Here is a 16,111-nt window from a genome sequence, read left to right on the forward strand (position 1 = left end):
CTAACCACGCAAGTTTCATTTCGAGTTCCATCATAGTTACACACCCCACGTGCTCAGCCCATCTCTTTTAAAGTGGAAAGTCACCTTCTCAATTAAAGTTCCAAAATCTACGGGCATTTTTTCAACGTTACTCCCATTTAACAGCCCCAAAAAAGAAGGGGAAAACACTTTGCGGGCTCGACGTTTCCAATGAAAATATCTTCAACAATGTTTCGATGGGACCCAAGTTATGTCGAAAGAAGATACGGTAACGGAACATATTGGAGCCCCTAAACAGAAGCTTGGAAACGCTAGAGACGCGAGTTCAGTTATATTGAGGGGAAAAAAAAAAACTGAAGTCAACCACTAAAATTAATACTCTGAATGGTCGTTATGTACAAATGAGTTGTGTGCTGTATACACCAAATTCGCCATGTCTCTAACCTAATGGCCCGTCTGCGCCACCAAGAATCCTACCTATATCACAACCTAATGTGGAAATCCCCATCTCTCCTATTAAATCCTTACTACCTCACACAGAATTTAAAATGGTGGGGCTCTGCCATTCCCTCCAGCTGTGTATTACCTAATATTGTCCCACCAACCAAACCCAATCGACCTACAACAACTACTGCCAAATCCCACCTTTACTTTCTTATGTACAGAACTACAGATAGCCCAAACCTGACGCAAAGAATATTATGCTATAAATTTTCTACGCTCCCTTTGTGCTTTAAGAACACGATTTGATCAGCCCCAAATTGTATAGATTCCTTCTCACGAGGCTCCCGATAGACAATAACACTGTCCCACCCACTCCAAATGTTTGATCTTCCCTATCTGCTTTCTGATGACATATCAATGGCAGTTCCTTCACTTTCAACTGATTCAGCCCAATCTTCTCCCTCACAGATTCTATGATTTTGGGGTCAGCGGGGTTTCCAATCGCATCCGTTACGTAGAACACATTTGCAGCCTTGTCCTCCATGGTGGATATCTCAGCCCTTTTCACATTGAGTCCGTTTTCTCGGAATGTTCTCATGACCTCTGCTAAAAGACCCTGCCTGTCTTCCGTACATAGCTCAAGTCTAACACCCTGTGATCAAACAATGACCAATTAATCTCAATGACGTTGTCTATCAAATGAATATAAGAACATATGAGAATGAGAAACAGAAGCCATGCCTCAGTTGCCCTTCTTTCCACGGCTGCTTCCAAGCACTGGATAACACGTTGACGCTCTGGTTCTGAACTAATTGGCGTACCATCCTTATGTCTTATATAAAATTCCTGAAATGATAATTAAAAGAATGTTATTTACATTACATAAACCAGACTACTGATAGGAAAGTGATGCAATCAAAGAGTGTTTACCAGATACGCTTGGTCTCTGGTTGTGTTAATAGTTGCGTGAAACACGACATATTCCATGTCCGTTAGATTGCAAACAACATCGAATAGGAGCTTTATTCGATCCTTGCACTGGACATTCACAACTGAATAGCCCCTTTCTGCCCAATTTTGGACGGTCACTACTGGGGTATCAAAGTTACATTTGAATATGGGATTCCTCTCATAATCACGGTCTGCGAACATCATCTGATGCAGTCTTCTTTCAGTGTGCATCACAGACAAAGAGACAGAAGTTCTTGCACTTCTAATGTCATTGTCTCCCTTTAACACATTTCTCAAACGTGCCTCAATTCTATTAATTTTCTGAGCGTCCTCGATGGGGGACCCAGAATTGAAGTCTCTTACAAAGATCAGAGATGCAATCCTGCCATTGTGAGTCCAAACCTTAGCGTCCACCACATTGCATTGAAGATCTGCCAGTACAGCAAAAACCTCCGAGAGAAGACCAACGCGATCCGTTCCGGTTAATTCCAGCGCAGTAAGACCATTAGAATGGTTGGTGCTCCCAATCTGAATGCTTCCAAGAGACTGTCGTAGCACAAGTTAATTAACGTTAAAATCAAACAATCATAATAAATGCACCGCGTTGTAATAACTTCTAGCTGATAAACTTGTACTAGTAGATGTTTTTTTGGTAAACTAATAAATACCTGTTCAATATATGTTAAAACGCTCTCATCCGTTAACTTGCTTCCGTTTTGATCGGTGACATGGAAAACTGTCCAATTAAAGCCAAAAACAAGTGCTTAGAGCATAAACGGAAATCCCAAAACTAAAGTGCGCTGCCATTGGGGGCACTGGAGCAGAAAAGCCCAAAAACCGGGCGTAATATGGAGAAAGAAAAAGACAAAATCACTCACCATCCATAAACCACTTGCCATCAGAGGAAATGTAAGCCTTTTGAATTGAAAGGTTCAGATCAGTTAAAATTTGTACGGCATCCAAAAGAATGCCATGCCTTCTAGCGCTATCAACCTGTGCATTCGAGCAAACCAGATACGGATTGAATATTTGGATTTATCTGAAAACTAGCCTTCCAGCTTATGGAGGAAATTTATAGCGTAATGGAAAGGGTTTCCAAGAGGAAGTTACCTTGACTAGAGTTGCTGTGGGGCAAACGGCATTGTCGATGACAACCCTGTTTACGCCATGATCAGGTCGAAGTCAGTAGTCATTTCTCAGTAAAATTACTTTGTCTCAGATTTAAAATTTGAAATTCAAACTCTCTATATGGCAAAGAAAAGAACAAAAAATATGGAAAATGAGAAGGACGTTCTAGAAGAGGCCAGAGAGATAAGAAAAGTCAAGAAAATGTTTAGAATTCGTATTCTGACTGACCTATTTATGAAGTGGGTGGGAATTACAAATTTTCCAAACCAAATTTGTTCAACTTTTGGCACTACTATCACGAAATTGAATCTTCACAGATTGGAGTAAACGAAGAATGACGGAAACAAAGGATCAGGACGCAACAGGATTTTCTTTTTTAACACAAGGAGGTAAGAATTTTTAAATTTCAAACACATTCAATAATCGTAATGTAAATCTGAACACACAGCTTTTGATAGCAGGATTAAAGAAGCGGGGGAGAATATCAGCGGATGATCCTGTGCACGATGGAAAAACAAAACCAGCCAAAAAAAAAAATGGTTGAACTTGGAAATACAACCAACCAAGGATAGCTATGGTCGTTGTAACACCAACAGATTTATAGCCTACTAAAACTTAAATTGAAAAAAAATGCATAACATATGAAAAATAAAAAAGAAGGATAATTGGCAAACCTTGGAGTGCCCATCCGGAAAACAAGTTTTTCGTATTCGTCCGTACAGGACCAGTCCCTGCCCACGGTGCTTTGCAACATATTTCCCTCGTAGCCTCAGAAAGAGTAAATCTCAGGGAAAAGAAGAACCGTTATAGGAACGGCCCTCGAAGAATCGAAGAGTGAAAGGAAGAAACAGAGCGACCCAGCCCTTTAGCAGGAAGCCCAGAATTGTCCTTGTGCCGTGCGAAAAAACGAATGCGTCATAATCTGAGGCTCTGGCTTTTATTGCTCAACTTCTTCGACCAAATCGCCATAAACCACCCTGACCAAACTCACTCACCTTTTCGGAGCGCTGTCAAGTGTGGATGAGTTACTACGCCCTCTTCACTTTCTTTCCAAGCGCAAAGCACGGCCTGTTCTTAACTCTTTGCCTCCCGCACCGTTTGTCTGTAGGCAGTGCGCGTGTGTATATATATACACCATAAATTATAACACTATTATTCTTTTACACGTCATTATTATATTATTTTGGGAGTTAGAGAGCATTGTCACATGGCGTGACTAACGCCTGCACAATGTCCCTTTACTACTGTTGGACCCTAAGTACAACGTGGACACAGGGTCAACTTGCCAAGACGATACGTGTCATGCTCCCCACCCATCACAGCGGTTCATGATCCAGGTGGAAGACACGTCAGATCTCTGCGTGTTTACTTTGCGTGCGTTGGACTCCAAAAGATGTAGAGGATGTACCCACGTGGCAAGGTGGGCCCAACTTAACTTGGTATTGAAGGTGAGGTTTGCCGACTCGTATGATGACGTCCGCACGTGACAACGCCGCTCGGATCGGCTTTTCCCCTGTCCCATGCTGGGGCTGCTTTTCTCTGGACTTCTACCGGCTCTTCTTCTTCTTCTTTTTTTTCCCGTATTATATTTACTTAATTTAATAATTGTAAGAACATATCTATATATAATTGAACTGTAGAAACAATACAATTAAAAGTAAATGTAAGAGCACATAACTACATCCAAAAAAAATTAATTCACTCTTTTATCATTCACCGCCTTACAACATTAATTAAATAATTTTGATCGCACCTTTTACCTTCTTTCCTCGTTGGCTTTTAAATTTATCTTTTCCTAAATAAATCGATCGTGATCTTTGTTTACTGATTTGAAGCTATCCTATGATTTCACCTTACGTCCGTTTCTCCCGCCAATTCGCTCCCCCTCATCATTTCTGTTACCTCATTTCAGATTTTATATTCCCCACACCTTTTCCGCGATCTGATTCGCTCGGAAGCCTTTCGTCCCCAAAAAAAAAAATAAGATTCGATTGGAAGCCGAAATATCTCATTCGAGTTGCTGGAATTTTCGGAAAATGATGCCCTAACATTGCAGAATCCGACACACAACGATCAAATGCAACGAATGATCTGGCCAGCGCATTTATCTCCCATTCTCACATGATTACACTAACTATTAGGTAGCAAAAAGGTGCATGCCATCATCTACTCGTTTACAAGGGGAAAAAATAGTTTAAAAGGTATAATCCTTGCACATAAAAAAAACCTAAATTACACGCCAAAAACAAAAATCCAAAGAAAATGATGAATTATAAAAACGGGTGAAAAAAGGGCATGGTGGCGAAGACATTTTCGAAAAAAGGGAGGGGGGAAGTCGGGAAGAGGGGGTGTGGTCGGCGGTGAGCCAGATACGCGCGTGATTCATGACGAATAATCAAGGGTGGTGGAAGTCACGCCTCGGCATTGCCTCTCTAATGATGTTTAACGTCCCGATGGCAGGGGACTAAATTCTGGCAGGTATTGTTCCAAAAAAAGCCGCGAGGCGGGACCCACGGGAGGGCCCCCATTGACGGATGGCCATCGCCCACATGCAAGGGTGTCAGGGAACACGTTGCCCGGTTAGATATGATATTATAAAATAGTGGCGTCAACTGTGGTGCTGCTGCGTGGCACGCCCACGACTCCCCACACGATAACGGTCCGCCGTTTGGTGGGGGTTAGGTTTGTTAAGGCGCGGTGGAATTTGAAGGCGTGGCGGGAAGTTAGGAGGCGCTGTGGCTCCCGCCAGAGAGAAGGAGGTGGTAGAAGGGAGTGGGCCCCACCCCCCCCTGCCGCGCGCCCTCCAATTGCGAGGCTTTTGCATTCACCAAGGGACAATTTGCAGCGACGCGGCCTGCGTGACAGCTCTCACACATTCCTTGATCCCAACTTTTTAAATTTTTTTTTTTTATTTTGCGGTCCATCCCATCTTTTCGTAATTCCCGCTCTATTCTCGGGTCTTCCTTCCAAGTTACTTTTTGACCATTTCCATTCGTCGCCCCTCCCCCTGATTTCTTTCCCGCTTGTCTCCTTTCCCACCGGGTTTTAAGCCAGAACTGCCCTGCTTCTAATTTCCCAATATTCACTTTTTTTTTCTCATTATAATAATAGCTCAAGAATCTTATTCTGATTCTGGATTGACTCCCAAAACTGGCACCAAATTAAACATTTTACTGCTTGCTGACTTGCACTTGTTTATTTTAGTGTGGCAAATAAAACAGTGCTGGCGATTCATTCCTGAAGGAGCGGCCGGGTGACGATATGTTGTTTGACGAATTTAAATTGTAGATTGTGAAAGTGGGCGGGGGCCGGGGCGTGATGAAATTTAATACAAAAAAAAAATGAGAGCATAATTTGGGGATATGATGAGAATATTTGCTAAGTAACGTGAACAAACAAACTGACAATGTAGTCCAAGAGGGCGTGAACAGCAAGCAATCCATCCGGCAAGCTATCATCCGGCCACGATCACTACAATGACCGCATTTTTCTAGTGTTCTTTAACAACATAAAATATTCCCGCTCTTTCGTACATCCATGTTTTGAAGAATCACCGTAAAGAAAATGCAGGTCAACAAATCAAATGGATCATAGATGGAGCATATGGGCCACTGCCAAGCAACTGGGTGGCAGTTACAGACGGTTATTAGCCGTTAAAGAAGTCGCTGAGATTTGCCACGGCTTGATTGACCCAACACTCAAGTTGCTTTAAGTTGTAAGTAACTTGTATCATGATATGTTTCCGCTGTAAACTTTTTCTTTTTGTGGTAAAACGGGAATTTACTACTCTCCAATTTTTTTCTCTGAATATGAGACCTAATTAATTAATTCACGAAAATTAAGAAGAGAATCGTTTAAAATATTCATGTCACTTCTCGTAAAATATCCCTTTGAATGAGAGCATTGAACATGAGAAATAAAAAGTGAAAAAAATTATGAAATTAATGAGAGTAGTCTGAACAAAATAAATGAAGAAGATTGAAGTTACCGAAACAAATCTCTCAAATTAAGTCTTACATTTGAAATCAGTTGGGAGCATCATGTTTAAAGTGACAGGAAAAATTTATATATTTGTCGGATATATTGAAGATCAACCTTTCTAAATAGATTAAGACGTATGATCTTTTTATAATATATTTATTCTATGACAAACTCTTGTTGTTAATATTATTAATATATTAAAAATTATTTATTTTAATCTAATTAAATATAAATATATTAAATATATAAGGTTAAGTAACTAAATCTCGCCATGAAGTGATTTACCACGCATTAAATTAATATGGCTCTCCTCTCATGCATGCATTCGTTCACATAGTTTTGCTTTTCTGAATTAAATTACTACTGTTCAAATTAGATTTAGCCTGAAACGCATGCAGCCTTTCCTCTTTCGTTACCCAAACTCGGCCATCAATTAGCTCGTGAAAGTTGAAAATGGCGGAAAACTGCCCCTCGTATCTGTCCTCTCCAATACATTGAGTCCTCGTGTGTAGTAATTGGATGACACGAAGACATGGTCAGTCAAGCAACATGTCCGATGAAAATATTTATTTGTCAGCCCTGATAATCATTATATTAGGCATTAATTATTTAGGCTCTCTTGGGCAGGTCGCGACAAAACCCTTCACACACTCATAGTGTTTTTGGTTGTCTCCAAAAGACCAAAAGCGAACCTGAATCTTGCAAAGCTAGTATATATTTAAATCTAAATTGTCTGCTCGTCGAGTGATATACACAGTCGAGTGTGCTTTTTGACAGCCATGGGGCTTCACTTTCACTTTGTCTTGCTGATGGTATAACGAGACGAGATACGGCACTTGCAAGATTAGGTTCTCGAACAGTCACGCTTGGAGACCACCGAATTACCTGTCATCCTCTAATCTCTCACGTCATAGCTCGATCCCCTCGCCACTCTGGCCTTGTTATCGAATATTTATGCCAGACCTCTGTTATATTTTCATCCACGATCGTGCAAATTATTGGCATGTCTCTGCGTATAATGTTAGACCTTTTTCAGGTAAAAATATAGTCACTTGAAATGATGAATATATAGATGTTGACATGAGCAGGAGAATTAAATAAATATGAAAAGGCTCACAGAACCTAACAAATCACTGTTATATTCATTGGATCGAAACAATAATTCATGCGATAAACATGATATTTATAGTTCGATCGTGATGAATACTATAGTTCTTAATAATTTTTACATTTAATATTGACATTCTCAGGCTGTGAATGTTTACGTTGACAGGCAAAATAGTGGGGAAATAATAAAAGATCACGTGCCAGGGAACACAAGAAAAATCAACGGAGGCGGGATAGGTTCTTGTGTATTTATAGAATTATTGAGTTAGAGACTGCACAGCCTCCTGAATTTCCTGTCCTCGCACATAATCCTGGGCTGTAACGCTGGAATCAGAGACATGCTGATAAACTAGGAGGGAAGGAAATACCAGCAGTAACGCAGTGACATTTATTTTCTGCATGTGGTTGAGCGAGAGGGGCGGAGAGAAATGGATGCATGTAATTGGAAGATGATAAGGAAAGTTAGAAATGAATGATGAATCCAGGAGCAGCGGTTTGACTCGGCCATCCGGGACATGGGACAGCCTGGAAGCGTGGACCCCATGGCCAACATAGGATCTGAGGAGAGTCATGTGAAGATATTAAGTTGACCCGTGCCATCACTTGATTAGGCTGTCCAGCTGTCCCCTGATGAAGGGTCACCTCCTTTACGCCTTTGCTTGGCTGCTTAAACAAGGGACCCATCCGTTAGATTTGGAGGATCCCTCACCTGCCTACCTTAAATCCCATCACTCAATCCACCCCCTTTGATGTCACCCATACGTCCTTCTGCACTTCATCGTTTACTCTCATCACCAACTCTTCGCTCTGCTGCCTGCATCATTCCAAGCTAGTGCAGCTGAGAATCGGGCCATGCTCGAGCTCGTTTATTACGGGTCAGCCCAGAAAAATAGGCTGAATTTCTCGGCCCATCACTTCTTATTACTTCCATGCACTAGCCCCTCCTCTTTCCTAGATAGTTGGCACATCCTACATAACTTAAACCCACTTTTTTCTGCATAGATAGTTGGGAGGTAACGCAAGAAACACACGGCGTCGTTGGTCACCACCCCAGCTGTTTTGGGCCAACCCACCCAAGTCCGAACTGGAATATGGTCAACTGAAAATGGTGGGCTGTAAGCTCACAAGGATTACCCTTTTGCTTGAAATATGACCTAACGACTGAGCTTACAATGCTGTCGTGCTGCTGTCACTCACAAACTCGCAATCCGATCTATGACAGAATATTCTACTGGAGCCGGAAACTGATTGACTTCACTGTACAGTTACACCAACTACTAGCTTCCGGAACAAAGTTGATTATGGGCTGGGCCAAAACACAATATTGGACCTACCTTTTATCTGATTCATATTCCGACGTTAACAGTAAAGGGGTTAGAAAACGAAACAAATTGATTGACAATTGTTGTGTGCGTGTGTGTATCTATATATATTTAAAAAAAAACTAATTGACAATATCATGAGGTGATTTGAAAAAGCACTTAACACTTTCATTCATCGTTCAAGTGTTTCAAAAGGGACTCTGATTTGCTTTGCCATGCAGTCCGTAAAATTCCTCGCGATGTATTGATGGTGTCGAATTGTTGATCACATTTGTGTAACTTGAGCAGAATCATTTGTTACCACCCCGTTACAGAATATTCCTTCCCAGCATAACGTGCCACCCACCCGCATTAAACTTTTCCCTTTTGAGCTTTGATGCTCACCTAGTCACCTTTATATCCGTCGCGATCCATAAATACGGAACAGCTGCACTATCGATGTCATAGTAAAGCGTTAAAGGGAGGCTAACCCGTGGATTGGTGGATTAATCCATTTATTAAAAAAAAAAAAGATAAAAATTGTATAATTGTTCTCAATTCTTAAATCTGCCAAAATTTTAAAACTAAATATATAATTTTAAATAATTAATTTATAAAAATTTTAAAAATGTTTAACATTGAATTGGGCTATAAGATTAAATCTATATTATTCAAATTAGTAATAAAATAAATTATTTAATCTTATAATTTTTATTTCAATAATTATAAAATAAAATTTGTGAAGCGTGGACGTGACAACAAAGAAATGAAGAATAAGTTTTCATTGCCAAAATCAATATCAACATATAATATAAACAAAATTAATATACCTAGTTGCACTTTTTATTCCATTCAATATATAAGAAAAAGCATTTGTTCAAAAAAAAATTTGCATAAGAAAAAACAATTTAGTTATGTCATTTAAAATAAAAGAAAAGACATCAAAATCTTTGTACCATAATATCTGTATTTTCTCATTTACTTTCTAAACTTCTACATATTAGTTATATTTTCATGTTTAATTATGTTTGATTTTTTTGTTTGTGGCAGGTGAAATGTTAAAGAAATCTACTCAAAATTAATGCTATAGCACCTTCTAATAAAGTTTCTAACATTATAATTGATTAAACGAAATCTTCAACTTTTAAATTGTAATTAAATTTTTTACTTTGTTTGTTTGCAGTTGATATATATTTATTTTGAACTATATTAATGGATTTTTAATTTATATTTTTTAATAATTTTAAAATATTTTTATTTTTATTTGAATAATTAATTTTTTTTAAAAAAATATGTTTTTTTTATTAAAATAAAAAAAATTAAATTTATAATTTTTAAAATTAAAAAATATATATATATATATATAAAATATTTTTAATTGATAGGTTAGTCCGTCAACCCATCAACGTTACGGGCAGAAATATAACTCACCTAAAATATGAGTTATGCCAATTCACCTCGCTAAGCCTGCAACTTATCGTGGGCTAACCAGCGGCTCTCGAGTTAACCCAGGTTATCATCTTTAAACTTCTAACCTTTCCAAACAAAACAAAAACCTCGGATGGGCGAAGTCCATGAACTCCAAGAACCAATCTTTCCATTTTGGTGAGAATGGCTGCTGCGAACTTCTTATCCAAGCTTTCCACATCGAATCTGGTCTTGCAGTCGGATTTCAGAGGGTTTTGCCATCCTCATCCCCGTCAACCTCAAATCCTTGACAATTCATGGCTGGGTACCAAACTTTCGATTCAACCTCAACCTAATAATGTCAGACCTCCCGTGTCCAAGCTCCGCCCTCTCGTTGCCACCGTCTCCTTCAGCCTCCCCACTGCGTAAGTCCAAATCCCGCACTGCTCTGTTTCTGTCCTTTCAATTCTCTTATCTTGGGTCTTCCTGATTGCTTCTGATTTCGTATTTGCAGAAAGCCCGAGCGAGCTTCTTCCGGCCAGAAAGTTCCCAAGTGAGTGTAGCCATATGCTATTATATTCCTATCTTTCTTTTGTTAATTTCGTCGTTAGAGGGTTTGCTTGGTTGAGTCGAATTACTTCAAATGCATCGAGGTGGATATATATTTATATAGGAGTGAAATTTACGTCGCCCTTGCTTGCTACAAACTAGTTGTTGAAAATGAAAAACTTTCTGTTGCACTCTATTGTCTCCTCTTATTAGCATGGCCGTATTTTTATTTATTAATTTATTTATTTTTTTTAATCTTCCTTCGCCTTTTGCTGAGAGTTTGACAATTAATTTCGTTTGGTGGAAGCAGATGGTCTTCGAAGGCTATAAAATCATTTGCAATGGCTGAACTGGAGGCGAGAAAACTTAAATATCCCAGCACTGGTACTGAATCCCTTCTCATGGGACTTCTTATCGAGGGTAGGCCAATTCTTCTATGCTAAGCATTCTCATCGTTTTCCTGTTGTCATACCATGCAACTGTCTACATTAATGTTTCTTCACTTAATGTTATCTAAACGGAAAACCTGCTATTTTCCAGTTGCCATTGTAGAGCCTAGCGTTTCATCTTTATATTTAAGATTGACATTGAAAATAATATTGGCAGTTTGACACTGCTCGGCAATAAAAACAAATGTTGAATCTCAATATACGCTTTATTCCCATGGGAACTTGGCTACACGTTATTTTGTATCCCCTGTATTCTCGCATACTGTTGTATCTTCTTATTTGGAATACGAGGTGCATCATCTTTCAATGTCATTGTACCTTCGCTGATAGCGAGTTATGAGAACCATTAACACATTAACCACCAACTAACCATCACCCCTTTCGAAATTTCTACCTTTTTTCTGCTTGTTACTCATTACAAACAACTCCCAACTGATAATGCATGTCTTCTTGTTTATAAAAGCAATCATGGCTAAAAAATTGTCCTTAAAATAGTGTCTTACTGTTGGGCCAAGTCTATATTCAAAGCCCCCCATATTCTTTAAGAACAAGATGATGAGATAACTTTTCATTTTATGGTAACCATTTGTACTTCTGCAACTGCTGGACCGCTAAAAGAGGTTTTCTTTCATTGTGGAGCCTTATAAAAATTGTCCAACGCTGTTTACCGGTTTCATTTGAATGTAAATCCCAGACATTTCAGGCAAACTTATTGAATCCTTGACATTTTTAGGTGCTAATCTGTAAATCATGCTACTGAAATGCTTCAATTCTTGTATGTTGCAAAGTCATGACATTTTTTTTTCCAGAGCCTTTTATTTATTTCTTCCCTTTTCTTGCTCCTGTATCATTTTTCCCTTTTTAAATATACAGGGAAGAAAGATTTTGGATGTGTAAGTTTTATGCACTATTCTGAGTTTATGCATAGCACGGAGTCTTTCTTTGTGCTGTAGGAACTAGTCTGGCCTCTAAATTTTTGCGAGCCAATGGAATCACACTTTTAAAGGTGCGAGATGAAACTTTGAAGCTGCTTGGAAAAGCAGATTTATATTATTTCAGTCCTGAGCATCCTCCACTGACTGAAGAAGCCCAAAGGGCCCTTGACTGGGCCGTTGATCAGAAACTTAATTCTGGTTCGTTGTTATTATTTTTCTCATCTACAGTAGAGTATAGAGTTGGAAAACCAATTACGTGTTCTTTCGTTTGTGTGTTGCTCTCTCTTGAATTTCTCTATTGCTTTTATGAGCATATACATCTCGGCTATTATCCTGTCAAGTAAAAACCATTGGTTGAGTTTCATTGTCAAAGCTTTTACTTCTATACACATAGTAGGTGAGCAACTTTTAAGTGCTCGTCAGTTGAGTAAATTGTGTTCGAATAAAATTAAAAGTTTGGTTCTAATACCACAATAATCAAGTATACTTTTGAATTTTGTCTTATTTTTCCTCCTCGACTTCTTTTTGTGCCAAAAAGAATTGTCAAACTATACTCGTGATGGCTTAGTCTTAGTCTGTTTGTGTTGTAAGTTGTCCTTTGGATTTAAATAATAGAGAAGACTCGTATTCTGCTTTTGGGAGTCATGGTTGCTGAAAAATCTTAAATTATGTATCAAAAGTTCTGAAGCAATGTGGGAACGGAACAGATGAAGCAAATAATGGTATTTGAACGAACCTTCTTCTACTGCTAAACAGAGAACCATTTGTGGGTTCCTATTTCCTGGAGAACTGGCAATTTTCTAGATGGTGTTTACCTTTTTATTTGGTCCTAATATTTCTTGTCACCCATGAGATGATTTTTGTTACTTATGTTGACGTACTGTGACATGGGTTTTTATTACTAAGCAGAAAATGAATATGTAATATATATCGATGCCAACTGGTTTGCTTCAAGCTGGAGTTTTATCTTCTGGCCTATTATATTTAATTATATAAAAACTTAAACACCACCTAGTGGGATAAGGCTTGTTGTTGTTATATATAAAAACTTAACCCCCCCACCAAAAAAAAAAAAAATTCATTGGCTTTTGTATGATTATTATCTGTGCATAATGCTAAGAATTTAATCCAATTGCGACTCCATATGGGACTTTGTTGTAGGTCATGATGGCGACATTACCACAACACATTTGCTTCTGGGCATCTGGTCTGAAGCAGAATCGCCTGGTCACAAGATACTGTCCACCCTTGGCTTTGATGCTGAGAAAGCTAAAGAGCTAGAGGCCTTAATGTCTAATCCTAAATTTACAGATGATTGATGTTTTACTTTATATTTATAAACAAAAGTATTGCTTTGAGTGCACTGTAATCATTATTGCATTTGTTTGTATAATAGATGAAGGGCCTTTCTGCCCCACTGATTTCATTTTCATCTCTGTTACTTTCAAATATAATTCCAACAAACGAATACGCTGAAAGAAGAAACAACAAACAACGCACTCCATAATGCAAAAAAGAACAGACATTCTGGAGCACAATGACTGTCAATTTGTGGTTTATAGCGACCATCTCAAGATGGCGGAGGCACTAAAGAATGAAGATGAACTGGGTGAAAAAACTCAACTAATCTACAGAAATTAGGGGCCCAGTCTGCTGCATGGTTAAGCTGGGTATTAGTGATGCGGACGTACATGTTTTTAAATTGAACTTCTTGTTGTACTTTTAACATTTTCAATGGCCTCTGTTCGTTCATTTTCATCAAACACTTCTTGGTGCTGCACGCTTGAAGTTAGCGCTTGTGCCTTGCGAGCCTCCTCGTCCCAATTTATCCTGGCAATAAGTACCAGTATGAGCATCAAGCAGGCGAAGATACCAATCGCAAGTCCAAATAATAGTCCACTGAGCCCAAGATGGAGCTTGAAGGCAAAAACCACACCCAAAGGCAGAGCCAGGAGATAAAATCCACCCAGATTCGCATACAGGCCTAACCATGGTCGTGCTGTTCCCCTAACTATGCCTCCACAAACAGCTAGAGGAAAATTAAACACTTCCACAAGAGCCATCAGCATCATCTTCTTCTTCACTCCCCTTATGATTCCTTTGTCATTGCTGAACAGTGGGCCCCATATTCCCCTCGCACCCACCATCACCGAGCTGCCCATACAACCTGACAATATGCCCCCTCCTAGAGACACACAGGCGGACCGGTAGGCTTGGGCCGCTCGGTTCGCGCCGAGCTCATTGGACACACGGGTCGAAACACAGGTGGCCAGCGTTAACATAACTGACAATAACAAATAGTCGAAGTTGAGCACGACGGTTAAAACTCCTACAGCTTGTTTAGCTTCTGCAAGGTGGCCGGTGAGCAAGACTAGAATCTCATAACACCACCACTCAAGGCAGGTATAGAAACAGCATGACCCACTGAGCTTCAGCAGCGTTATCCAAGTCTCAATGCTGTGGTCCCACCAACCTCCTTCCTTCCACCTGCTCTCCTTCCTGTTTTCAAGAATCGAGACATAAATGCCCAATAGAACCACAAATATCAGGTCGGTTATCCAAACTGCCATGGCGACTCCTCTGAGCCCCATAGCCTTTGTGAGGACCATGTTTACGGGTATGTGAAAAGCAAGAGCTAGAGCTGAACTGAACATGGTCGGAACAGTTATGCTTTGAGAGCTCAAGTAGGCTTTCAAGGGACAGAGAAATGAGGCGACTACCAAGTCGGGGATGAGATATTTGGCATAGGTTCTGGCCACGACAGAAATATCTTTCTGTTGGCCAAAACGAATTAAGATCTTTTCGATGTTAAGCCACAAGAAAGAGATGGGAAGTGTTGAGACGAGCAATAAGAGGATTGTCATGAGAAGAGTCTTGTGAAGTAGCCTGAAGTTTTTGGCACCATAAGCTTGTCCACAGATGGGTTCCATGGCACCGCACAGACCGTTCAAAACAGAGAAGCCAGTAACATTGGCAAAAGTGAAACCCAGGGCACCGCCGGCTAAGTTGAGCTCCCCAAGGCGGCCCAGAAAAGCAGTGGTGATGGCTGTCTTGGCGAACCAAGCTAAGTTCATGACCATCAACGGAATGGCTATTCCACGTTGAATGTTGAGCTCCAAAAGCACTAGCTTGACAAGACCGGAAGGGCATTCTTGAGCAACAGACGGCGAAGATGAAGCGTCTTGGGTGGTTTTGTCAGGTTTAGATGCTGCCGGTGACATTTTTTGCTGTGAGCTTAATGTGAGAGAATGTTGAAGATACAGTTACGCGTCCGTTGGCTTTATTTGTGGGTTGGACCCGAGATTTTTGATAGGGGTCAAGTGCATGAGTTTCGTGTGGGACGGATCGTTTTCTGGGAAAGACTAGTTGGCAGGCTCTTTTCTGTTGCCAATTAAAGAAGTGATTGTTGGCAGACTTAAATATAGATTTATAGATAGTGCGTGAAGAACTACTACGATTCTGGCCGGTTATTGATCGCATTTATTCCCATTTGCACCAACTGCTGAATAAAGAGCCTCTTGCATTTCCCAACCAGCTGCCTCAACACTATCTTTTTTCGTTGTGACGCTTTCTTTGGAAAAAAGTTTCGTATATCCTTTGTCAATTAGTACTTCATATATAATATTTCCTTCATTTTAAATTATAAAATACTTTTAAAAAAGTTTTTTCACAGTGAAATATAAAAAATTTTAAATATCTTAAAATTTTATTAAATATACTAATTTTAATATTATTTTTTATTTTTTTATAATTAATTTTTATCCCTTCTCTTTTCAATATATTAAATGATAGATATTTTTAAAATTTTATATTTTTATTTTTAAAAAATAAAGTTATTAAATATATTTAATAAGATTTATTAGTATGTGAGATTTTATTT

At 39.3% G+C, this 16,111-nt stretch overlaps 3 protein-coding genes across 3 annotated transcripts; 1 reads left to right on the top strand and 2 right to left on the bottom strand.

Moving 5' to 3' along the window:
- Positions 1 to 333: 333 nt before the first annotated feature.
- On the bottom strand, positions 334 to 3,587 carry LOC129322636 (ACT domain-containing protein ACR8-like). The gene is made up of 7 exons (XM_054968926.1): positions 3,177 to 3,587; positions 2,485 to 2,530; positions 2,253 to 2,367; positions 2,043 to 2,110; positions 1,354 to 1,920; positions 1,165 to 1,269; positions 334 to 1,075 (listed from the first exon to the last, which is right to left on the bottom strand). The coding sequence occupies exons 1-7, from the start codon at positions 3,254 to 3,256 to the stop codon at positions 713 to 715; spliced, it is 1,344 nt and encodes a 447-aa protein (XP_054824901.1). The 5' UTR covers positions 3,257 to 3,587; the 3' UTR covers positions 334 to 712.
- A 6,762-nt stretch (positions 3,588 to 10,349) lies between these two features.
- Positions 10,350 to 13,663, top strand: LOC129322357 (ATP-dependent Clp protease ATP-binding subunit CLPT2, chloroplastic-like). Its single transcript, XM_054968680.1, has 5 exons — positions 10,350 to 10,723; positions 10,813 to 10,851; positions 11,158 to 11,267; positions 12,250 to 12,429; positions 13,393 to 13,663. The coding sequence occupies exons 1-5, from the start codon at positions 10,503 to 10,505 to the stop codon at positions 13,548 to 13,550; spliced, it is 708 nt and encodes a 235-aa protein (XP_054824655.1). The 5' UTR covers positions 10,350 to 10,502; the 3' UTR covers positions 13,551 to 13,663.
- A 51-nt stretch (positions 13,664 to 13,714) lies between these two features.
- LOC129322356 (protein DETOXIFICATION 56) lies at positions 13,715 to 15,688 on the bottom strand. Its single transcript, XM_054968679.1, has one exon. The coding sequence runs from the start codon at positions 15,450 to 15,452 to the stop codon at positions 13,929 to 13,931; it is 1,524 nt and encodes a 507-aa protein (XP_054824654.1). The 5' UTR covers positions 15,453 to 15,688; the 3' UTR covers positions 13,715 to 13,928.
- Between the last annotated feature and the right edge of the window lie 423 nt (positions 15,689 to 16,111).

This window comes from Prosopis cineraria, unplaced genomic scaffold (genome assembly GCF_029017545.1).
Source record: "Prosopis cineraria cultivar Desert tree isolate PC_DT_omini unplaced genomic scaffold, ASM2901754v1 PC10, whole genome shotgun sequence".
Classification (NCBI taxonomy): domain Eukaryota; kingdom Viridiplantae; phylum Streptophyta; class Magnoliopsida; order Fabales; family Fabaceae; genus Prosopis; species Prosopis cineraria.

Bases quoted from the DNA above. Each gene is read 5' to 3' on its own strand.
- LOC129322636 (XM_054968926.1), bottom strand. From the start codon at position 3,256: ATGTTGCAAAGCACCGTGGGCAGGGACTGGTCCTGTACGGACGAATAC. The intron at 2,531-3,176 runs GTTTGCCAATTA...TGGCGTAAACAG, and splicing joins TTCCGGATGGGCACTCCAAG to GGTTGTCATCGACAATGCCG. The intron at 1,270-1,353 runs GTAAACACTCTT...TTATCATTTCAG, and splicing joins CCAGAGACCAAGCGTATCTG to GAATTTTATATAAGACATAA.
- LOC129322357 (XM_054968680.1), top strand. From the start codon at position 10,503: ATGGCTGCTGCGAACTTCTTATCCAAGCTTTCCACATCGAATCTGGTC. The intron at 10,852-11,157 runs GTGAGTGTAGCC...TGGTGGAAGCAG, and splicing joins TCCGGCCAGAAAGTTCCCAA to ATGGTCTTCGAAGGCTATAA. The intron at 11,268-12,249 runs GTAGGCCAATTC...TTTGTGCTGTAG, and splicing joins CATGGGACTTCTTATCGAGG to GAACTAGTCTGGCCTCTAAA.
- LOC129322356 (XM_054968679.1), bottom strand. From the start codon at position 15,452: ATGTCACCGGCAGCATCTAAACCTGACAAAACCACCCAAGACGCTTCA.